This window comes from Lissotriton vulgaris, chromosome 1_1, assembly GCF_964263255.1.
Source record: "Lissotriton vulgaris chromosome 1_1, aLisVul1.2, whole genome shotgun sequence".
NCBI classification, from domain to species: Eukaryota; Metazoa; Chordata; class Amphibia; order Caudata; family Salamandridae; genus Lissotriton; species Lissotriton vulgaris.
The window spans coordinates 211,956,950-211,982,854 of record NC_141685.1 but is presented as its reverse complement, the minus strand read 5'-3'; the positions used below and the strand labels follow the sequence as shown (position 1 = coordinate 211,982,854).

Sequence of the window (25,905 nt, the reverse complement as noted above, 5' to 3'; positions counted from 1 at the left end):
GCATGCAAAGTATTTTGTCTGATCTCAGGATTTTCTGGGTGCAAGGATCACTAGCTCGAACACCAATTTTGTTCATGGTCAATAACTGCAGACAAACACAAAATGCAGTATACATAATTTATCTTTTCCTAGGACCATATCTCAGCCTAGGAAGCTGCCAGGACCTTATATGTGTGTTGTGTTTATTTTTAAATTCTATTTTGTACATACACTCAAAATATATGCATAAGGAGTACCTTTGACTGGAGATTGTATTATTATATTGAATTTATATAGTACTTCACATTCCTGAGGAGCCACAAGGCACTCATCGTATCCCTGGGCAAAGGGGATAGTGGGAAGTGTGGCTCACTGGTTAGAGGAGGCAGACCTGGAAGCAGAGGTCAGCCCGGGTCTTGAGTCCTAAATAAATGTCCATGGACTCGACAATTCTCGCTCCAGTGCCTACTTGATTCACAGGTTCACACTCTGCGACTCTGGGCAATAGCTTGCTTAATCTCCACCACGGCCCCTCGCGGCGGGATGCCTGGCTTTCACCTTGCGGATACCCTGCCGGGGTTATCTCACAGGGGAATACCAGGACGGGTTCCCTAAGCAAGCGCTTAGAAACCGCTTGGTGATTTGCGCTATATAAATTCCTGTACATTTACATTTACATTTGGGCTCCCTTGTAGGAGTCCAGAGTAGTGTGGTTGTAGTATGTGCCCTATGGACGCCATGCAGATATCTAACCATTTTTTAGAGAGCTCTGTTTCATAACTTAATTATGGGCCTTGGAGCAGACATTTTTTAATTAATATTTTTAGAAACTCAAGGTGCTTGCTCTTTATTCTTATTCAAGCAGTTACGACCTTACTTGTGTGTAAGTACTATACTACCCTGCGCCTCAATTTGAAACCTACTGCTACCTCCCTGAGTAAGCCTTGGCTGCTCCATCAAGTTGCGTCATTGATATCACCGCAGTCTTCCTTGCTGTGTCAAGCTGATAAACCCATGAAAAATTGTAAGAGCAATCATTATCTCTTGGAAATTCTAAGTCTATTTGTTATAGACATTCAGGATGTTATGTCATGTTTTCTGAAGAAGCCTGCCACTTGCTCACACAAAATAGACTTCCCATAGGAGAGTGAATGAAGGAACCATACTTATGAAAGAAGGCGTCTTCCTGGAGAGTTGTGATGTTACGGATTCCTCCTTCACGGACATGAGCAAAGGCACTGCATGGTAGCTGCTTTGGCCTCACGCAGAACCACTTCTCTCCAATCCTGGGGTCTCGGTACTCACACACAGGCTTGTCCAAGATTTCCATGTTGCATTCAGTGGTCTCCATGATTCCGTTCTTTTGGAAATATCCGACAAAGTAGATTTTATCTGGACGGGAATCCCTTAGACGCTTGAGAATATGAACGGCCTCGCTGGAGTGTATGAGCCGGATGGATATTTCCACCTTCTCTGGCCACAAAAGCTGGAAGGATACAGTGTATGTCCCATTCTGGTGGTCCCTAACAGACCCCGTCACCCCTGCCTTCAGCAGCGGAGAGTGGAGCTTTGCCTGGAGGTAGTCACCACCATATGTCTTTGGTTTCTGCTGGTGGTCTCTGGCTGTGACGGACACCTCCAGGGTCTCACCTACAGAATATCTGTGCTTGGGGTGCAAAAGTTGGAAGTGAGAGTTCTGTGGACTGGTGGACGAGTAGAACGTCAGAGTCCCCCGGGGTTCCGGCCACTCGATAAGTGCCTTAAGCAGCTTATCTTCTTCAGTTTCAGGCGATGGTTGTGAATGCTCGTCTGTGGTGGAAACCAGACTGGTAGCATTTTGTTTTGTAACATTAATAAAAGTCCATTTCCAAATGGAGATCACCTGTGAAGAGAGACAAGGGGCATAAATAACTGGATAGTCAAACAGAATAGAGTAATTAGTTATTGGCTGCTCATTTTACATCAAGTCCCATTTTTGCTCCGGTTTTTGGAGCTTAGCAGGCTATCTTTAAGTTAATGGTAGTGTCCACTAGCAGTTCTCACTAGGTGTGTCTAACCTGAGAAGGATTGGTGACCTGAACTAGGGATAGTAGAGGAAGTAAGTGTGATGATACTGTCTCCAGGGGAGTTTGTAAGGGTTCCCCACTCTGACTGTAAGAATGTTAGGTGAGTGTTCTCTCATCACGCTCAGCATCAATGTGGTGCAAGGGTATTGCCAATGGACCTGACCAGGACCCTTTATTAAGAGAGATGGGCAAATTCCTGACAATACACAATACAACAAAACATCTTTGTAGCAATAAACATTTTAAACCATGCACTACAAACATTCACTCTTGTATTCAGAATTCTGGAGAGCAAGGAAATAGCTATACTCTATCCCTCAGTGGTCCAACATCTACAGTCCTCTTCTCCACTACAAACACCTAGATATTTGGCATGCATGTTGGACCCTTGAAGAAGGTGATGTGCACTGGACGGGTGAGGCAGATGTACTGGTTTGAGATCAATTTTGGAAAAGGTGATGGACAGAGTTTCTGAATGATGCAGAATACTCCTACCCAGTCAAGAGATCAGCGCTTGATCCATCACCGTTTTTTAGCTCACTGCACCATCCCAGCTCAGAACCTGGCTATATGCAAATTAGTCTGTTCCTGTCCCAGTGCATGATGGGAACAGGGCAAACTAAACTACCAAGCCAGTTCTTATACTGGGAAGGAGACAAGCTTCCGGGGACTGGTTTCTGGCATTTCAGCCGTCGTCGGCCCGGCTTGCTTGAATCCTGATGGTGCAAGGAGCTAGGGACTCACGTCTGAGTATACCCACCCACACTTAGTGTGGATAAAATCAATTTTGGAAAAGGTGATGGACAGAGTTTCTGAATGATGCAGAATACTCCTACCCAGTCAAGAGATCAGGGCTTGATCCATCACCGTTTTTTAGCTCACTGCACCATCCCAGCTCAGAACCTGGCTATATGCAAATTAGTCTGTTCCTGTCCCAGTGCATGATGGGAACAGGGCAAACTAAACTACCAAGCCAGTTCTTATACTGGGAAGGAGACAAACTTCCGGGGACCGGTTTCTGGCATTTCAGCCGTCGTCGGCCCGGCTTGCTTGAATCCTGATGGTGCAATGAGCTAGGGACTCACGTCTGACTATACCCTCCCACACTTAGTGTGGATAAAATCAATTTTGGAAAAGGTGATGGACAGAGTTTCTGAATGATGCAGAATACTCCTACCCAGTCAAGAGATCAGGGCTTGATCCATCACCGTTTTTTAGCTCACTGCACCATCCCAGCTCAGAACCTGGCTATATGCAAATTAGTCTGTTCCTGTCCCAGTGCATGATGGGAACAGGGCAAACTAAACTACCAAGCCAGTTCTTATACTGGGAAGGAGACAAGCTTCCGGGGACCGGTTTCTGGCATTTTAGCCGTCGTCGGCCCGGCTTGCTTGAATCCTGATGGTGCAATGAGCTAGGGACTCACGTCTGACTATACCCTCCCACACTTAGTGTGGATAAAATCAATTTTGGAAAAGGTGATGGACAGAGTTTCTGAATGATGCAGAATACTCCTACCCAGTCAAGAGATCAGGGCTTGATCCATCACCGTTTTTTAGCTCACTGCACCATCCCAGCTCAGAACCTGGCTATATGCAAATTAGTCTGTTTCTGTCCCAGTGCATGATGGGAACAGGGCAAACTAAACTACCAAGCCAGTTCTTATACTGGGAAGGAGACAAGCTTCCGGGGACCGGTTTCTGGCATTTCAGCCGTCGTCGGCCCGGCTTGCTTGAATCCTGATGGTGCAATGAGCTACGGACTCACGTCTGAGTATACCCTCCCACACTTAGTGTGGATAAAATCAATTTTGGAAAAGGTGATGGACAGAGTTTCTGAATGATGCAGAATACTCCTACCCAGTCAAGAGATCAGGGCTTGATCCATCACCGTTTTTTAGCTCACTGCACCATCCCAGCTCAGAACCTGGCTATATGCAAATTAGTCTGTTCCTGTCCCAGTGCATGATGGGAACAGGGCAAACTAAACTACCAAGCCAGTTCTTATACTGGGAAGGAGACAATAATCTGGTTTGAGATCATGCAATGGTACATGAGGTATATAAAAGGGTATTCACCTGTTACAACGCATTTTTTACAACGCACTACCATTACAACGCAGGCATTACAACGCATACCATTACAACGCATGGCGCTGGGGGGCGCTCTAGGATAAGAGGTAAGTTTAATTTACTATCCAACACCTTCCCTAGGGTCCACGGGGACTGGAGTTAGAATAGTAAATTATACTTACCACTATCCAGCACCCCAAAGCGCTATGCGTTGTAGTGGTATGCGTTGTGAATACCGCGTTGTAATGGTATGCGGAGTAAAAGTATGCGTTGTAACGTCATACATCCATATAAAAGTGTACGTGTGGTCCTGGACCTGCCCCTTGATATGAGTAAAGTCCTGAACCTGTCCTGCAATATGTAAAGGTGCACCAAGTGTGCTCTCTTTATTTTGAGAAAGTCAACAACCTCACCTGTCTTGGCTATAGCATGTGAAGTGGTAGTGGCAGCGTACATGTTTTGTAAATCAATAGGTGTGACCAAAATATGTTTATCGATGTCACTGAAGTGGAGGCCTGCCAGGCCAGTCTTTTACAAACTGTGCTTTTATGCACTAACCCGAATACTAGAACTCACTTCCTAAGTGTATGTTATACAATTGTATGTATGTGGCCTGTGTGGAACATGCATTGTGCGAATGAGTGAACCAGAGTAATGGAAGCCTGCAGGTTCCAGTTTAGAAGCCCCTGGTCTGTTCCTGTGCACAATATGGCAGTGAGCTTGTTTTTCCCCACCCATATATATGCATTAAAGACATTCCTAAATCAAGAGGAAGCAGACCTAGACACTGAAGTGGAGAAAGAGGAACCAGGGCTCCTTTAGAAATCTGATTTGGTCTTTTGGTAGGAGAAGCTGCTCATTAGTCTTCCTGAGCGTTTGGTAGATAGTGTGGGTGAAGGGTGGGAATGCAGTCTCTGTTGCTCAGAGTAAGAAAGGTCCTTTAGGTAAAGAAGCCTGTGTCTCTCTTCAGATCACTGTTCAGTGTGTCTGGTTCAGAAAGCTCATCCCTGATTGAAAATATGAAAAGGTTACTTACCTTTGATAATGCCTTATCTGGTAGAGACAATATCTAGCCACTGATTCCTTACCTTTGAATTTCCTCAGGTCTGAGACTGGGTCTGGAAGATTTTTTCATGAGCAGAACCTTTGCACACCAGTAGGTGGCATCGATCGGCTGCGCATGGCGTCATCCATGCCAGAAGTGATTTCTGTGTTTCCTATATAGGTGCCAACTTGGTATGCTAATGTCAATTGCTTTTCACAAGGTTCCATACCAGAAGCGCAGAGCCATTAAGTTAGCTGACAATGGTGTGCCCAAACTAGGGCCCTGCAGGGAATCATCTCTAACCCTAGAAATCTGTCTACAGAGAGCGAGGAGGATGGGTGGGTCTGTAAGGAATCTGCGACTAGATATTGTCTCTACCAGATAAGGTGTTACTGAAGGTAAGAAACTTGATCATCTGAAAAACTGACTTCTATCCACAGATTCCTTAACTTTGAATAGATACCCAAGCAACACCGCCCCTGGTGGTGGGACTATGAACAAATTAAAACTAGAAAGTCCTGCAGGACCGAATGGGCGAAATGCCCATCCCTGCGGACCTGACTGTCCAGGCAGTAATATTTTCTAAATGTGTGCAGGGAAGCCCACGTTGCTGCCCGGAAGATGTCCAGGACTGAGAATCCATGTGCTAACGTAGTAGTTACAGCTTTAGCTCTGGTGGAATGAGCCCATAAGCCCTCAGAAGCCTGCTTATTTGCAAGTGCCCAGAAGATTTTGATTCCATCGAGAGATGGTCTATTTCCGCACTGCCCCAGCCTTTCTTCGCACCAACATACCCCATGAAGAGTTGGTTGTCCACCCAGAACTCTCGTCTGCGATCAAAGTAAAACACCAGGAAGACATAGATAAGGATTTGACAGTCGAAGAAATAGTGGGGGCCATACAAGAACTACAGTCTGGAAAGCTGTCAGGCCCAAATTGGCTACCTGCTGAACTCTACAAGTGTGTAGCATACAACGTGGCACAGCCTTTGCTAATTAGGGTCCAAGCAGCGCTAAAAGACGGAAAACTGCTGGAAGACTTGAGAACGGCCACTATAGTAGTTATCCCAAAAAAGGGCAAACCCCCAGAGCTATGCAACTCATACAGACCCATCTCCCTACTTAATTTTGAAGCCGAGGTCTAGGCGAAGGTTCTAGCAAACAAGATACATGCGATCCTGTCTACACTAATCCATCCCGATCAGCCGGCATTCATGCTGCACAGAATCACGAGGCTGAACCTCAGGCCCGATATAGAGTTATATATAAAACGGCAGCCGACCATCAGAGGCCTCAGAGGTACTCTCATTAGATGCTTGGATGGCATTTGACAGTATCGAATGACCATACGTCTTTGCGGTTCTAATCAGACTGGGCTTTGGACCACAGTTTCGCACGTGGGTTGGCTCCTACACTGTGTCCCACGGGTAAATGGAACTGTGCCCAGGATACTCACACTACACAAGGAGACGCAACAGGGATGTCCACTCCCCCCTATGACTTTCGCCAAAGCACTGGAGAAGCTGGAGGCGTGGGTCCTTGGGGATCCTTTGGTTTATGGGATAGACATTGGCACGGCTGGGAGGAGCGTATTTCTTTATACGTGGACTATGTTTTACCTTATGCCCATAAACCCCACCAAACACTGCACAGACTGATGCATATATTCCAGCTCTTTGGCAGCTACTCCGGCTAACAGATAAACTGGAATATGATTATTGTTCCCTCTGGCTGGAGTGCTCCCACCACCTACAACCAATTGTGCAGCCCTGACACAACAGGAAGAATTCAAATATTTGGGTATTCACATTACTAAGTTGGAAGGCGACTTTTTGGACCTCAACATAAACTCACAGCTGGCACGATTGAGGGGTGATGTGGATCATTGGAGATGGCTTCCAGTCTCACTTATGGGTCTGGCGGTCCTGTTCAAAATGATGGCTCTGCCCTGCCTACTTAACATGTGGCAAAACACCCCATATCAGGTCCCGAGTGCATTCTCAGGGCGATTGAAGAGAAATGCAAAGCCTCCTGTAGGAAGGAGGCAACTCGCACATAGTGTTGCATAAACTGCAATAAGGAGTACATGAGGGTGGTGGACTGGTGGTCCCTGACATCAGAAGCTACTACCTAGCATCCCAACGTATCACTGTCAATGACTGGGTTTTTGCACCCCTCACAGATCCCCCTTATTGGGTAGACCTGCATGCCTTGTGGAGTGGTGGTCACCTGGTCTCACTATACAGTAGGAAAATGGTGAAAGCCCATCCAACGCACACACAAACAGTGGTGAGAGCCTGGCGTGAGGCCTCAAAAATACTTGGATGGGAGGCAAATCTAACAGAACAGACCCCACTCTGGGAAAGTGACCATTTAAAATAAGTGGGACACCTGCCCGGCTTTTATAAATGGAACCTCATTGGCATAGATCGCCTTGGAGACATTAGGCAAAAGGGCGAATACCAACTGGTCGACTCGGAGCGCTTCCGCTATTTACAGCTAAGACATGCCCTACAAGGTCACAGACTGGAGGGGGAAATATTGCCTGAATACTGCCCCCTGGAAGAAAGATTATTGCTTCACCCAATGATAGATAAAGCTGTGTCTCTTACTTACAGTAAAATCCTAACTCCCCGGAACCTCTGGTCCCCCTGAGGGAGGCATGGGAAACCAACTTGAGGATCCTGGAGGATGAGGACTGGAGGGAGGCATTCAGAGCCCCAGAAAGATTACCATATGAGCAAGGTTCAAATTGGTCCAGCTCCGGATCCTACATAGGCGATTCACCCCAAGAACGCTCCAGTACCGAATGGGTGGATATGACACAGACCACTGCAACAGGGGCTGTGGGGAGGTGGGAACCTTCTTTCATATCATTTGGGCATGTCCCAAAATACAACGCTATTGGGCAGGAGTATCCCAGATTATGGCTAGGGTGGTGAAACAACCGGTTCCGGTAGACGCAAAATGGCATCTCCTGGGAGTGACAGGGACACTAATAGGACTACACATACTAAAATTTGGCTGATGCTTGCCTCAATAGTGGCTAAAAGGAACATTAGACCGTGGGGAAACATGGGTCTCCCTAAGATCAGGGATTGGGAAAATGACCTAGATTGGTGCCAACAGGTTTAGAAAGCGGTCTATCAAAGTAGAGGGTGCCCAGCAAAATGTGTCCTCGTGGAGGAAATATAGAAATTAAAAATAATAAAGCTGGTGGGATACAAGCACAAGAGGGACCGGTAAAAGATATGCTGTTTTACTCTGTTATGTGTGATGTGTGGCTTCCTTCTGTTCACTGCCACCCTAAATCACCCTGTCTCTGTATCATTATAAAGGTGTACCAACAACTGTTAAAAAAAAAGGAAATAAAAAAAAGGTAGAACAACAATGCTCTTCTTGGGTCCAGGCTGTGAAGTGGATGCTCTTCCTTAGAAGGATATGGAGGACTGTAGAAAGTGGGCAAGGTGACAGATTGGCCCACATGAAATGGTGTTACCACTTTTGGCAGGAAAGAGGCCTTAGTGCAAAGCAACAGTTTTTCTGTAAGGATGGACAAGAATGGAGGCCTGGATGATAAAACCTGCATCTCACTCACCCTCCGGGTAGATGTATTTGCCACCAGAAATGCTGTTTAAGTTGTGAGAAGCTGGAGGGGACAATTATGAAGCGGCTCAAAAGGAGCACATATCATGAATGTGTGGACCAAATTAAGTTCCCAATGATGCACAATAAAAGGAGGAGGGGAAAACATATGTACACAACCCTTCAGAAATCTATTTACAATTGCAGACTTAAATAAAGAGGGTTGGTCAGGCAGCTGCAAGAAGGCAGACAGAGCACAAGGATGACCCCTCAGAGTGCCCGAAGTAGTGCCCTGCTGGGCAAGGGTAAGAATAAAAAGTAGGACATCAGAAACGGGTCAAATTTCTTCCATTGCCTAAATCTCCACGCAAAAAGGCAGAGATTTGACAGATTCGAGTGGCAGACGAAGGAGCAGCCTGATCGGCGGATCAACACTAATGTTCAGAAGATTGGGATACCAGACTCTCCATGCCCAGTCCGAGGCCACGAGGATAACTTCCTGATCTTCTTGAGAACTCTGGGCAGGAGTGGTATAGGCGGAATGGGGTATAGGAGGCCTGAGCTCCACTGGAGACAAAAAGCGTCTCAGAGTGAGAGCAGCCTTAGGAACTCCAGTGCGCAAACCTGCTGACATTGTGTGTTCTCGATGGAGAGAAACAGATCTAACCAAGGATCTCCCTACTGCTGAAAGAGACCTTGCACCACCTCTAGATGGAGACACCACTCGTGAACTGTTAAATGCAAAAAGAACAATTGATGGACAGAATGCAGAACAATGTCATACATTCACCCCATTACAGAGAACTGGGCCTAAATCCATTGTTTTTTGCTCAGCATGCCATTCCAGTTTGGACCCAGCCATATGCAAATCAGTCTTGAGCCTGCACCAATGGGAACAGTCCAGCCCGACTGCCATGCCAGGTCCTCCCTGGACTGGAAACAAGCATCCTAGGACTCCAGTGGCATGGAGAGCACAGGACCCACGTCTGGGCCTACCCGTCCCACTCGGGGTGACAAATGCAAAAACAACAATTGATGGACAAAATGCAGAACAATGTCATACATTCACCCCAGTACAGAGTACTCGTAAACTGCTAGGCATTGACGGCTGAGTTCACCCACTCAGGTGTTCAGGGAGTCTGCCAGATGTTGAACCATCAGGGACACAGAGCCTCTTGACAAAGGGTCCTTGACCTCACCCCACCCTGTTAGTTGCAGAACCACATGGCAGTGTTGTTGTATGTGAACAACTACACTAGCCTTACCTTGATGAATGGTAGAAAGCTTTCAGTGCTAGTCGGACCACAAAGAGCCTCAGCATGTTTATATGGAGTCCAGAGTCCAGAGAGCAGGACTGAGCGCCTCAGGACTAAAGTGGACTTCATCGCCTAATCAGCAATTCACCGGGAGGCATGTTTGCCGAGTGGTGGAGAAAGGGGACGTGGCCTCTGACCACCTCTCAGCAATCCATCTGTGTGGGGCTTACTAGAGGTAATAGGAGGACTAATTACAAAGCATAAATCCTGGCCCTGGGGATGGGGTTTCCCTGAGCAAAAATTGCCCTCCTAAGGGGGGCCACATGGCCCCCCTCCAAAACTTCTTTAAATAAATAACAGGGCAGGCCCTGGGGTATGGGGTCCTTGGGGCAAAAACTGGCCAAGGGAAGGGGGGGCCACACTGCCCCTTTCCTTAAACAAAATAAAATGTATTTAAAAAATGGCCAGGCCCCGGGTGTAGGGGTCCCTGGGGCAAAAATCGACCTAGAGAAGTGGGGGCATTAAATAAATAAATGTTGTCAAGTGTTGGGAGTTGTGACCCTATTGCGGCACTCAGCGCGGCCCACACTCAGTGTAACGGCATGGTGGATTCGCGGGTCCACGTTAAATAAATAATCAAATACTATACAATTCCAGAGGTAGTGTTACAGTTGTGAACTTTTTTATAGAACTAGTGAGATTGAACGTTATAATCACATTAAAATTGAAAGTGTTAGAAATACTATTAAATTAAAAATATAAATTAAAAGTTAAAGTTGAAAATTGAAATGTGTTGTAGTTCATTGAATTCATGCTTTTGTTTTTCAAGTGCGCAATGGGTTCACAAATTCGGAAAACATTTATAAAGAGTATATATATTAAAAATATAAAACTTTCACTGTTGGGTTATAGTTTGGCTCTAAGGTTGTTGAGAAAAACTCTGTTACCTTCATCTGTGAAGTGAACTCCATCACTTCTGTAGATGTTATGAATGTCAAAATGTAGATTGTTGTTATAGATAGAGCCCATTTTATGGTCTTTGAGGTAAGCTAAAACAGCTTTATTAAGATGCTTCCTAGCTTCGTCAATCTGAGAACAGAATTGAATTGGCCACTTCCATTTCTGTCTTTGGCATATATTAGAGGATACAAAGACAGTGTGGGGGAAAAGCAACATCATTTGTGCAAAGGTATCCTTCATCAGGATTTCCAATCCTACCCCAGTCAATGTGCCTAGGTCACAGCCACCACAGTGAACAATCATGAGGTCAGGGAATTGGAGATGCAAAAAGGCTTTAACCAAAGGCATCAGTTGGTTCCACTTAAATCCTCTCTGCGCAAATCATTTAATATCGACATTTGCAAACCTAGGTCTTTGCCAATACCTCTGTGTTTAGCATACCTTTTGCCCCAGAAAACATAGTTGTGTCCTACAATCCATACTGTAAGCAATTTGAAGGGATGTGTGTAAGGCATCAAAAGACATCTGTAGCTGAGTAAGTCAGTTGGTAGAATATGAGGTATCTAAAATGGTGGAGAAGATACTGTTTTAGAAAAAGCAGATAACTTATTGGTTGATTATAAACTTTGTGTACTCAAAAATAGGATGCATGTTACTTTGCAGAACAAGCATCTTTCTGACTGGTTCTAGAAAAAAGTTTGAAAGATACAGTAGACAGTGTAAGCTAATAGTTTGCTAATGTCACTCACACCTGCTATTTGCATTTGTAAGCTAGTGTGCTGAATTTGAAAATATGGTGAACTTGTGGCCTGCTGGTACAGTTGAATGTTGCAGAAACTGTTACTATGGAATCTAGGATTAAGCAGGATTGGGGAAGGGGTGAAAGTTAACTGTGGTATTAAAATATGAAATGGTAAGTTATATATATGTGATATGCTTCTAAATTAAGTTTTCCCAAATCAGTACTATGTTTAGATGTGGTGTATTCTTAAAAAATAATACTAGTATTGTTGGAAATAAGTTTTCGAACTCCCATCAGGGTTCACGACTCCTTTGCGACGTTTCACTGTTGCACATCGGTGGAGTCGCGACTCCAGTAAATTAGAGAACAAGATTGGGCACTTTTAGAAGAGAATAATAAAGGGTTAATATGTGTATCCAATAGAAATGGGTTTTAGAATTTGAAAAAAATGAAGGGAGCATTTTGTTTTGTCACTTAAATTCATTTGTGTGCAGAAAGAGAGGGAAACTTTACCTTGCTGAGAGTGGTGCATCACATGTATTGTGTGGGAAAGAAAATCTTTTGGGAGTTTCTGATATTTTCATTTTCTGCAGTAGTATTTCAGAGGTGAGTTACAAATGTTTAAAGGGTGTTATGCACTGTGTACCAGTGCTTCAGTGTTTGTAATGATATTTTTAACTGTGTAATGCATTATTTATAAAGCTTGCAAAGCATTAGAGATATGTGATGTTTGAAATGGTAACTACACAAAATATCGAATTCAAAATATCGAATGGACAAAATATCGAAGTCAAAATATAGAATGGACAAAATATCGAATGGCCAGAATATAGTGGTGAAAAATATCGAATTGAAGGTAATTAATTTAATATCGATTTTTAAAATATAGAAAGTCAAAATATCAAATTTTTTATCATATCGAATTTTTTAAAGTGTTTTGTATGTTAGTATATTTGTGAAAAGTGTATATTATTTTTGTAATTTATTTTAAGTAATGAATTTTATGTTATTTAATTTTTGCATAATTTAATTATGTAGCGGGTTGTGGGATTATAGGGGAATAGGGTGAGAAGTAATTTAATTATATTAAATTGAATATTAATTTTTAGAAATTACTAATTATTTTTAAATTAATTTGGCGTTTTAGTTCTGTAGTGGGTTGTGGGTTTATAGGGGAATAGGGTGGGAAGTAGTTTAATTGTAATTAATTTAATATTTTTATTTATTTATTGGTATTCATTCTGAATTAATTGGTAATACATTTTTAATTGGTAATTAATTTGTATTTATTGATTAATTGATAATTATGTTAATTTTATTAATTTATTTTCTGTAGCGGGTTGTGGGTTTATAGGGGAATAAGGTGGGAAGTAATTTAATTGTAATTAATGACATAATAAAAATACTTTTTGTGTATTGATAATTAATTTACTGTTAATTGTTAATTGGTATTAATTTTTAATATTAATTCGTTTTGTTATTGAATATTGATTAGTTGTTAATTAATGATGAATAGGTAATTAATTTTATTAACTAATATTTATTTGTATTTTTAATTGATAAATTATTACATAATATTGAATTGGTAATTACTTTTTATTAATTTTTTATTTGTATTGATATTTAATTTACTTGTATTAATATATTAAATCATTAATTTTCCCTACTGTTGCACTCTCTGGAGTGGGAATAGTAATTTCTACCCCTATGCTATCCTAGCTTTCCCTACTGTTGCACTCTCTGGAGTGGGAATAGTAATTTGTACTCCTACGTTATCCAACACTTTCCCTACTGATGCACTCTCTGGAGTGGGAATAGTAATGTGTACCCCTACGCTAGCCAATGCTTTCCCTACTGTTGCACTCTCTGGAGTGGGAATAGTAATTTTTACCCCTACGCTATCCATTGCTTCCCCTACTGTTGCACTCTCTGGAGTTGGAATAGTAGTTTTTACCCCTACGCTATCCAACGTTTTCCCTACTGTTGCACTATATATATATATATATATATATATATATATATATATATATATATATATATATATATATATATATATATATATATATATATATATATATATGTATTAAAAAATAAAATTATGTTTTTTTATAACTTAAATTATTTTTTTATAATGTTAAGGTTATTTAAGTATTTTTAAGCATGGTTTAGGTAATTATATTTATTATTTCATTAATTTTAAATTACTTTTAAGACATTTAAAAAAATTCAATATTTTGACTAACTATATTTTTTACAACGATATTTTTGATTCGATATTTTTGTACTTACCTGTTTGTAGATAGGAATTCGATATTTTTGCATTCCATATTTTGGCATCGATATTTTGGTAAGTCTATATTTTTGTATTCAATATTTTGTCAGTGATCCATGTGTTGTAATGGCTTGTATTATAATAGTATGCATTGTAATCGAAGCTGTCTTGTAAAAATCACATAGTGAAAGTATGCACTGTAATAGTTAACGTTGTAACATCATATATACTTGAAATAAGTTTAAAATGATGAGACTTACAATAGTGACATGAGAAGAGTTGGTCTTTCATATTTGACTTAGTTTGTAAGGTGTCAGTGAATACTGAATATGCAAGAGAAAAGTGAGGTTTAAAACATGATGGCAGATGGATTAGTGTTTATGCAAGTTCATATCAGTCTCTGGAAAGGTAGACTTGAAGTAGGCCACATACATTTAGGAGTCGGCTTTAAATGGAAAGTGCACTATGTCAAGTTTGAATATCTGCCTGCTATCAATACTAAGGTATGTGTCTATTTCTACATGTATTCTGATGCGTGTTGTGCATCTGAGGACTCTAACTCAAAATGTATGGGGTACATTCACAAGAAAGTGTGATAACTACCGCAAGAGTAGCATAACGCAACTTTCAACATCGCAGCCTATCGTGGGAAAAACATCCTGTGTCAACATGGAATTCACAACGCGGCGGTAGCAGGCGATAGTCTGCCGAAACTGCGGCCAATGTCCGTGATACAACCACCTCGATGGAGACAAAAACACAAACCACAACACCAAAAAACCAGCGATGGCCAAAACGCGATGAGGGGATCAGCGATAAGCAGTGCCAGGCCTGCAACACACACCTGGCAGGCGGGAAAAATCACCATAAAAGTGGAAAAAACACCCAAACTCAAACTGACCAACACCCAAGCACCATTGAGGCAGCTGGAGCAGGAGCAGTGGACAAGGGCAACCCCACAAGCACCCCGGTCGACCAGCCCGGGACCTCAGGGACAGAGAAGGGCAAGGACAAGAAGAAGACGAAGTTCTGTCTGCAGGTGAACAGGATCATAGTCACGGAGGTGATGGAACACCATCCACAACTGTTCATCACCTCCAATGTGTCATTGGGCACCAAAAATGGAATATGGCGGGACATCGTGGACAAGGTGAATGCCATCAGAGAGCACAAGAGGACAATTGACGAGGTCAAGAGGCGATGGAATGACGTCAAGCGGAGGACCAAGGAGAAACTCTCAGTCAACCAGAAGGCAGCAACGCAGACTGGAGGTGGGGGCCCAGCACCACAGCTCGAGCTGGATGACACAGAAGAGTTGGTGTCGACAGTCATCAGTGTGGAGACTGTGGCTGGAGCCGGGGGATCAAACACTGCTCGACAGGACATAACACAACCGCAACAGGGTGAGTGACCACCAGGCACTGGGGGATGGGTAGAGCTGGGTACACATGCACAATCAAGCAGAGCACAGTGCACACCCACAATGACTCTGGGTCCTCGCCCAGATCTACAGACTGTCACAATGTACAATGCCATGCTGTCCGAATGTCAACATGTACCATGCGGCTACATACATGTGGACACATTGTAATACACCATCTCCCCTTCTCATCGTAGGGGCACCGTCAACACCTCCTGCAGAGCAGTCCCAGCCACTCTTCACTGATGACGAGGAGGACAACACCAGCATCGACACCCAAACCATCCAAGATATTATTGACCTCATCCCCCACTCACCTCCAGGATCAGGGCAGCCCAGCTACATCCATGAGAACCCACCCACTACCCAAAGCACCCAGCAGGAGGCACCCACGGCCCTGGCACTTCTCCAAGACCCCCAGGAACAACACATGGCCTTCCAACGCCATGTGCTGGAGTGCCAGAGGGAGAGCAGGTGTGGTTGGGCTTCAGCATCATGGCAACCAAACTTGACACCATCCTTGGGTGTGTAAGTCCGCTCCATGGTCTCCAACGAGCCCTGACTGACATCGCTGGAGTCATGATGCAGAGAGAAGAACACCTGTCTGCTCAGAGTGGCACCAGCGATACCATCCATGAGCTAGCACACATGCGGAGGCTCATGGAGGACATGGTGAGGATAGAGGTAGAAAGGATGGCAGCCACTGCTGCACATCAGCGGAATGTAGCTGGGATCTACCATGCCCTGCAGATCCTCATCATGGCATTATTGCCACAAGGCGTGGTGATGATGAATGCTGCTGCCCCCACACCATCCACATCTCTGCCCCCTGGTGTGTCTCTGCCACCCAGGGCAACAGGCCTAACCACTCCGGCACCTGATGTGTCAGTGGGACACAGTGCGGCCGACAATCCATCTCTGGCCCCTGATGTGTCAGTGGGACACAGTTCCACAGCCGGTACAGCAACACCCACAGGTGGGGCAGAGCACACAACCGGGGATGAGAACGTGGATGTGCCTGTGATAAGAAGGACTCAGTAGCATTCATTTCCACCACCTGGCCTGTTTCTGCTTGGTCCCGCACATGGCCTCATGACCTTCCGCTGACACCCGATTCACTCAGATGCACTCAACGTTGACAACAACATGGACTACCACATCCTGTTGACCAATGACTCGGCGACCAAACTGCGGACTGTGCCCTTCCTCTTCTGCAGTACTTGTCATCCCCGGATGGACTCTGGCTGGCCCTCCACAGCCCCATATTGTGTAGTGTGCTCGGCATTGACCTGCACCGCTCCAGCTGCAGAACTACACTGGATGTGCAATAAACATCCAGTGATGCACTTCTGTGTCATGTCTTTCATCCTTCATGTATGTATTTGTGGATGAATGTAGGGTCAGTGATTTCTCTTGCGTCAATGATGCTCATCATGTGGGATGCCAGTCAGAGGGGGCTACATAGCAATTTGTGTAACAGGACCCGTGGACTCCACAACAGGGACACACGCATCAGCCACTTCCTTGTCCGGACATTGGCTGAACCACTCCCAGTGCCCACAAGTCATTTTTGCAAGCCCTCCGCTGTTCCCGCATACGGCAGGCCAGAGCACTCTGCAAATGCTCCAAGGGGGGGCCTCATTACTACCCATCAACAGGCGTACTTGCTGGTGGTGTGCATGTCACTGGTCTAGTTGTCAGCATGTCACAGTCACTCCTTGAGAGCTGGTTTGCTCGCACACCATACCCATCTGGCACAGGCGTCACAGGCCATGTGACTCCGCGAATATAAAGGGCTGATGATATCACATACCCCTCTGCCGGTGGAGACTGTATGACGGACCCGAGGGCTTGAGGCCGGCACAGCCCTACCACCTTGTGGCGCTGACTGCAGTTCAACATGGTTTGTGGCACACTGTGCATTATGGCTGGCACAGGCACCCTGCCACGGGACGGTGACTTTGGGTGCACTGAGTCATTGGCACCTTGAGCTGCTGAGCGGGTGTGCAGCCTTCGATGATGCCCCGTCCTGGCGGTCCGGACTGCTCAGGATTTGTGTGCCCTACTGGACCGCAGTGAAGGCAGAGCAAGCGGGCAGCCAGGGCCTACTGCCACATGGCCTCACTTCCGGGATCACCCATTAGGCTGAGCACCCATTGGACTGAGCGGGTGTTCAGCCTGCGATGTTGCCGGGTGTCCTGATATGTCCTATGCCATGGAGTAATCAAGACCCAGCACCAGACTTGAGATCTGGCGGCCTGCGTAGCTTGGCTGCATGGTATGGAGGGTGCCATGTCTGCGGGCCCTGGGCCTACTCTGCATCTCATTAGCAATAGTTGCGGGGGTCCTCTGTGGCGAAGTTTTTTGTGGCTGCTATCGCAGGTAAACTGGTGCTGTGGGCTGTTATTACCAGCTTGTGAATGGAGAGATACATTTATCATGACTTTGGCTGCGATAAAGTGCTGTTAATTCGGCGATAGATCCTTGTGAATATGCCCCTATGTAGCTTATCAAACAGGTGAACAAATCTTATCAGTCCAACTAGAGCATTCAGTTGCAGAATAAAACATCTGTCACCTTTGTAAGTGTCATAGAAGCCCTAAAATACAGAGTTCAAAACCAACCTGTCCTGTATAAGGAGGAGAAAGTAAGACATACACTTTCTTGTACATAAATTAGGAGAGCATGTGGTGTGAACAGAGGTATTCTGGTATGTGCAGGCTTCCTTTGATGTATCATGACAACACAAAGAGGCACAGACACACACATTGAGGGCTTGAGAAATGGTGAAACTGACAACAGTGATATGAGAAGAGTTGGCCTTTCTTATTTGCCTAGGCCTAGGTTTGTGAGCTGTCAGTGAATAATAAAGCTGCAAGAGAAAAGCAAGTTTAAAACATATTTGCAGATGGATAAGCTAGTTCATATGAGTGTCTGGAAAGGTACACTTCAGGCAGGCTGCATTAATGTAGATGTCTACTTTAAATAGAAAGTGCACTCTGTCAAGTTTTAATATCTTCGTGCTATCATGACTGAGGTGTGTGTGTACTTCTACATGTATTCTGACACGTGTTGTGCATCTGATGAACCTAAGTTAAAAACAATGTAGCTTATCATACAGGTGCACACAACGTATTAGTCCTACTCAAGCATTCAGTTGCAGAAGCAGACATCTGTTAGCTATGTAGGTGTCAGATAAGCCCTCAAATACAGAGTTTAATACCCACCTGCCCTATATAATGAGGAGAAAATAATACATGCACTTTCTTGTACACACATTTAGAGAGCATGTTATAGAGGTATTTTGGTATGTGTAGGCTTCTTTTGATGTATCATGTCACCACAAACAAACACAGACACACATTGAAGGCTTGAGAAACATGATGAGACAGTGACATGAGCAAAGCTGGCCTGTCATATTTACCTAGGCCTCAGTGAATAATGAAGATGCAAGAGAAAAGTGAGTTTAAAACATGTTTGCTGATGGATAAGTGTTTATGCTAGTTTATATGAGTCTGTGGAAAGGTACACTTGAATTTACCCTCATAGATGTAGGTGTCTGCTTTAAATGAAAAGTGCACTCTGTCCAGTTTGAATATGTGCGTGCTATCATGACTGAGGTATATGTCTACTACTATATGTATTCTGATATGTGTTGTGCATCTAATGACCCTAACTTAAAAACTATGTAGGTTAACATACAACTGGACAAATGTTCTTAGTCCTACTATGTGTGTAGTCTCTAATGTCTAGATCATTTACCTAGGCAGCAACCGTAGAAGCACTGGAATATAGAGGAACAAATCTGACTGCCCTGTATATTGAGGAAAAAGTCATGCATACATCTTCGTGTACACAAATTTGGAAAATAAATACAGTAATTTATATATGTTTTCTCCCAAACTTTCAACCATTAACAGCGTTGCTAATGTGCATAGTTAGGTATCCTACATATTTATTTGTTACGGAGAGGATGGCAATGTAATTGTAAGCAACTGCTTATTGATTATTATGAATAATAATATATAAATAATATAAAATTGAAACTGTTCTTTAATTTTTAGAAATGTATTTTATGTGGAACACAAATTGAAGAAGGCAAGAAAACATGAAAAGAAAAGAAACCAAAGAAAACAGTACTACTTAAAGAAGAGTGAAAAAAGAAATTAGATGATGCGCACAAGGTTATACAGGAAAAAAACTCTTCTGGTAGGGGTACTGAACAGTTTCTTAAAACAGTTTTACAAAGATTGAAAAATGTTGAAAATGTTGAAAAGAAAAAGAAAAGTTTTACAACAAATTACAAATTTGTTGTAAAACTAAATTTGTTGTTAAATTTACAACAAACAAAAAATTTTTACAACAAAACTAAACAAAAACTTTCCTAGTTAAAAAACATCAAATTATGGAAAAACAACACATATCACTAGAAGGCAGAAAAAGCATAAGGATAAAAAAAGAAGAACGTTTATAAGTAGAGTAATTTAAACTGTATTTAAAAAATGTTAAAAAGATGAAAGAAGACCAGCAGCTTGCATGAACAAGCAACAGATTGAAAGTATAGTAGATAGAGCTTTTGAATTGAAACAAAAATTATTTATATTAATATTGAAGACAATGAGAACATTGGATTGTAGCAGTATTTGCAGTATTCGACAGGAGTCTATTGACATATTATGATTTTTTATAACAATATGCAAATAAAATTGTTAAACAGAAGATTAAGATCTTACAAGGACTAGATCCATATAAAATAAGAAAATATACTAAGTTGCAGGGTCATTCTCTGGCTTGTTTTTCAACAAAAGTGTGCCAAAGTACTTTTCATCATTTAAGAATGGTAGCTGTACATTACTTTGTAATGCGGAAGTTAGTAAGGAGACTTTACTATGTAAAAACTCATGCATTATGTTTAAGTGAGATGAGTATAGCTATTGTGCACTGTTCTGCATCAGATGTACAGAAAGTTTGTGATGATATACAGTTGAATTTCTTGGGTTAGAGAAACAGAGAGTTTGATAAGTGTAGGTGTTGAAGAACAGGAGAAAGAGATTAGTATTGATGATTTTGCAGAAGAAATTACCTAGTTTAACACAGTTTTGTCCGAAAACCAAACAATGGGGCCGATTAGGATGGTGGACGGACTTTGCCTGTCCACCATCCCTGTGGAAACGGGACCGTCCGCCACGTGTGCGGCAGTCCTGCCATGCCAATTATGATGTGCCCGCCACACTGGTGGGAGCATCAGGCATTTTTTACATTGCGGCGGGCGGTGCTGAAAGCGGCGGACGGTCTTCCCCTCTGCCGCGGACCCCCCAGCCATCCTAATGTGGCGGGGGGTCATTTCAGTGAGGATGGCGGACGGATTGCCCCTGCCGGGCCGACGGTGGCTACCACCAGCCCGGCGGGGGCAATCCGTCCGCCATCCTAATCGGCCCCTATATTTGTATTTGTTGTCGACGTACTCACAATAGAAGTCAAAATAGGAAAATTGATTTATATTTAAAAAGTGAAATAGAAATAGATAAGTGGCAACAATTGGTCTTTCTTTGATGCAGAAGGTCAGTTTGAGTTGGCCAGTGATCAAGGTATTTGTAAGTGCTATTACAACAAATTAGAAGAAAACAAAATGCCAGCTAGAACAGTACATAACAACTTAGAGTTGGTACCTATTCCTCAGGAACTAGCAGATTTAAATGTATATGAGTCTATTCTCATTTAATCTGTACACCCATTTCAAGCCATAGTTCGCATGGAGCCTAAAATAGGTAAGCTGCCATCAACAGATTGGCAAAAAGGTCTCAAAGGAAGAGTTGTATACTTACCTCTGGATTTTAAGAAAAACATTGAAACTGTTGGTGTAGAGAGAGAGGAAAATGAACCAGTAGTTATTTTAGTAAAGGGTGTATCAACAAAGAGTAGAAAAATCTGGGAAGAGTTTGTAGATGTTAATAAACTTTGAAAGGTTAAATTCCACCTGATACAGACTAAAATGTATTATAGGAATGTAAATGTTGATGAACAAGTGATATGCTTACACAATTAAACCCTCTCGTCAGTCGTCGCCTTCTTCACAGAAACCTGGACCAACGCCTCCTCCACCACCAACATCGCCACCGCCATTCCCATCGGATACAAGATCCAAAGGAAAGACCGCCCCAACCGCCCAGGAGGAGGACTCGCCATTGCACAAAAGAACTCCCTCTGACCGTCCACCTCCACCACGAACGACTCCCCCACCACCACAGAACACCTTCACTTCCAGATCCAGACCAGCCCTAGAGCCACCCTATGCGGCACCCTTGCATATAGGCCCCCTGGGCCTCGAACAGCGTTTGGCACTACAATCACTGACCTTGTTGCACCTCACGCCATCACCTCCACTGACTACATATTCATTAGAGGCCTCAACTTCCACCTCGACAACCTCAACGACCCTAACTCTGCCACCCTCTTGGACAACCTCACCAACCTCTGACTGCAACAGGTCATCACCACCCCCACCCACAAGGCAGTACACACCCTCGACCCCATCATCGCTGGAGGCAACAACGTCTGCTTCAGCCACCCCTCGCAGCCCCTTTGGACGGACCACCACTGTGTTCACTTCCATCTCAACAAACCCACCACCCCCAAACCTACCCCTCAACCCTGATCCCCCGCCACCCTGACCGACGCCAACCTCGCTGACAAGGAAGTACACAGATAGATCACCAACTGCGCAGACTAACTCGCACCCCTTCGCATCCCTGACGACAGCGTCCAAGGAAGGCCATCTGGTTCACCACCAACCTCCAAGAATCCAGATGCACCTGCAGACATCTCAAAAATAATTGGAGAAACAGCTAATGTTCAGAAGACTGCACCACATACAAGAACGCCATGACAGTGCACCACCAACTCATCAGATCAACCAAAAGGACCTTCATCCAGAACAAGATCACCGGCAACTCCAGATACGTGAAGGAACTCTTCAGCTCATCCAAGAATTCACTAAACCCCCCTTCAAAGCCATAGACATCACCCCCTCCCAGGACTTCTGCAACAGGCTCAGTAAGTAAGTAAGTATTGAATTTGTAGAGCGCAAACTAAGCCCAAGGCTGTCATTGCTCTTATGCAAACTGAAGGAGGGAGAGGGATGCGGACCAAACAATATACTCATACTGAGATCTGTGGAAAGAGGCAGGTTTTTAAGGTTTTACGGACGAGAGAATGAGGTACCTGACTAGAAAGCTCTTCCAGGAGGGAGTTCCACAACCTGGCCGCAGCCAAGGAGAAGGCTCTACCTCCCCACCTGGACTTTTTAGTATTAACAGGTTTTTATCTGAGGAGCGAAGAGGTCTACTGGGAACATACCGCTGGAACATCGCCTTGATTCCCTCTGGGCCTAAGCCATAGTAGGCATTATGAGTCAGACAGAGAGTTTTAAACAGAATCCTTTGGTCCAAAGGCAACCAGTGCAGTGACCTAATGGAGGCTGTGACTGAGTGCAATTTCGGGAGATTCATCACCAGCCTGGCTGCAGCATTCTGCACCATCTGAAAGCATCGCACTAGACCCTTGTTAATGCCCAAATAGAGGCACTGCAATAGTCCAGTCTGGACGTTACCAATGCAACAACAGCCTCCTTGCGTGCTTCAAAAGAAAGAAAATGAACAATTTTTCTAAGGACCCTATTGATCCCAAAACAGGTGGATGCGGTCCTTCTGACCTGGAGATCCAGGGAGAGTGAATTATCAACAATGACCCCTAAATTCTTTCTGTGGAAAACCGGACAGGGACAAACACCGAGACTGTCTGGACACCAGTCAGCAGACCAGATCTTCAATTTACTGCCGAAGATCAGAACCTCAGACTTGTCTCCATTTAATTTCATAAAGTTTTCCACCATCCAGGAGGAGACGGCCTGCATGCAATTCCTGCAATTGAGGGCAGCGTCCCTGAAGTTATGTGTAATGGAAACCATTATTTGGGTGTCGTCCGCATAGGACAACACCTCCAGCCCAAAGGATCTAACAACCTTCGCCAGTGGAGCAACATAGATGTTAAAAAGCATTGGACTCAGGGAGGAGACCTGAGGCACATCACATGACAAAGATTTGGAGGCTGTGTAGAATTGGCAAAATTTAACAGTCTGTGCCCTTCACTAAGAAAGGAGGTAAGAAGCCTCAAAGCCGAGCCCCCGATCCCTGTCTCCCTGAGTCGTTCAACCATCCTCACGGGAGACAGAGTATCAAAGGCAGCGGTAAGATCAAGTAGATCGAGCAAAGTGGTATGCCCAGCATCCACTTTAGTACAGATGTTATTAAAAACAGTGGTTAGTGCTGTTTCCGTACTGTGAGGGCTTCTAAATCTGTGTTGAGAGACATCAAGTAGTAAGTGATCCTTCAGGTAAGTACTAAGGTGGGAGTTAAGATAGGTCTCTAGTATCTTAGCTGGGACCGGCAGTAGGGAGATTGGTTGATAGTTTTTCAATTCTCCTGGGTCCAAAGAGGGCTTTTTTAAAAGTGACTTTACTACTGCCATCTTCCACAAGGTGGGATACTGTCCTTCAGAGATGGCAGCATTGAGGACAGCCTTAAGGTGAGGAACAATAACCTTACAGGTGATTTTTAGCACCTTGAGGGGGCAGGGGTCCAACCGTGAGCCTGATTTCACTAATTATAGAAGATGGTCAGTCTCTTTAGGCAGCAAACTTGAAAAAGTGCGAAGCCTAGGAGAATCATCCAAAGGCCAAGCCTCACTGAAATAGGAGGAAGTATGAACAGATGGCCCCACCATGGAGTTAGAAGCTTCCAACAAGGAGTAAATGTCTGTGATTTTAGATTGAAAAAAGTCAGATATTTTATCACAGAACTCCTGGGAAAATTCTGAGTGGACTGCCACATGGGGGGAAATGAGAGAGTTGATTATTTTAAAAAGATCCCTATATCATATCAATGATCCTGTGATCTTTGAATAATATAGCCCTTTTTCCTCCATAATGACTGCCTTGTAATCCTTTAGGCACTGTTTGTGCAGTTTCCTGCCTAGAGACTCTAAGTTGACATGCCACTGCTTCTCCTGTTTGCGGCAATCCTGTATCATTTTTCTAAGTCTTTCCGTAAACCAGGGGGCAGAAGGTTTTTTTCTCGCTGAGTAATGGCTACTAACAGGGGTAAGAGTATCCATTGCTGCTGACAAATGCTGTGAAAACTCAGCTGCTACCAGGTTGAAATCATGGGACCTAGAAAGTTCAAAGTTTAAAAAATAAATGTAAGAACGACTCCTCGTTTATAAGGCTCAGGTTCCTCTTTTCCTCCACGTTCCTGGCACCAGGGAAAGACAACCCTGAAGTTGAGAAACATAAATCAAAAGGGCAAAGTGGTCAGACCATGCTAGGGGAATTAGTTCTCCAACCCTAATACTGGGGTCATTAGAGAACACACTATCAAGAATATGCCCGTGCTAGGGGTTGCGTTCTTGACCAGCTGTGGAAATCCACAGCCCCACATAGTATCCACAAGATTTTGAGTGTCCCTGCAATGCATACTATCTAAATGAAAGTTAAAATCACCCAAAAGAGTGAGATTAGATGTTTCTAGGAATGGTTCTAGAAGGCTGCTAAATTTTTGGCTAAAAGAGGCCCTAGAGCCCGGTTGCCGATAGCACAACACTCCGAAGAAACTCTCAGTAGGATGCAGATTAATTGAAAATAAAGAGCTTGGAAGGGATAAAGTAGGGCAGTAAGTGTTTGAGTCCGGCACACCATGTCTTCTCTATAGAGGATGCCCAGGCCCCCTCCACGCCTACCAACCCTATCCAGCCTAGCGAGAGTATAACCAATGGGGATGGCGTCTACAAGGTCAGGACCTGAAGAGTCAGTGGCCCATGTTTCAGTGATGAAGACCCAGGCATGCTTCCTCAATGAAACAAAGTCCCTGAAAGCCACCTTGTTCTTAATCAACAATCTTACATTAATAAGATAACCATGTGCCATCCGTTCTTTATGCTAGGACCTGGAGGCCTCATTATCAGTGGAGGTATTACAGAAGGAAGAACAGGTAACGGAGGTCTTACATTCCTTACAGACCACAAGCTGTTCCTTAACTAAATGTTCAGGGTCCATGCAGTGAATACAGGAAGCCCTTGAAGGCCGTAAATCTAAAAGTGCCCTTCTAGAATAGCTCACCCGATCCAGCTGCACTGAAGGAAAAGGGACAGCATCTCTGGCGCTGGGCGCGGTTATGGTGTGGTCGGGTGCAGACGGACTTGCCTTTGGCACGCCGGTGGCATGCCCGCTGCGCGCATCTGCTTTGCGCCCAGTAGGCCATGCTAAATATATAGTCCCCAAAGACTGGAGCACTAACCCCCTGGTTCCACCCTGAGGAATACCAGGAATTGACCCGCAAGTACGCCGGCGCCCTCCACAACAAACGGGAAAACCCTCAGTGGACCGGGGCACTGGCGGCAGCACAGAGAGCGCGCTACAGAGAGGTAAGAACAAGCAAGTGACAGCAGAGAGTAAAAA

General features: G+C 44.2%; 1 protein-coding gene across 1 annotated transcript in view; it reads right to left on the bottom strand.

Annotated features, from left to right (window-relative positions):
• Positions 1 to 25,905, bottom strand: part of LOC147740902 (NXPE family member 3-like) — a 198,204-nt gene that overhangs the window by 76,971 nt on the left and 95,328 nt on the right. The window contains exon 2 of the mRNA XM_086936006.1: positions 1,146 to 1,861. Within this exon, the coding sequence (XP_086792132.1) occupies positions 1,146 to 1,861 (716 nt within the window). The remainder of the gene's footprint in view (positions 1 to 1,145; positions 1,862 to 25,905) is intronic.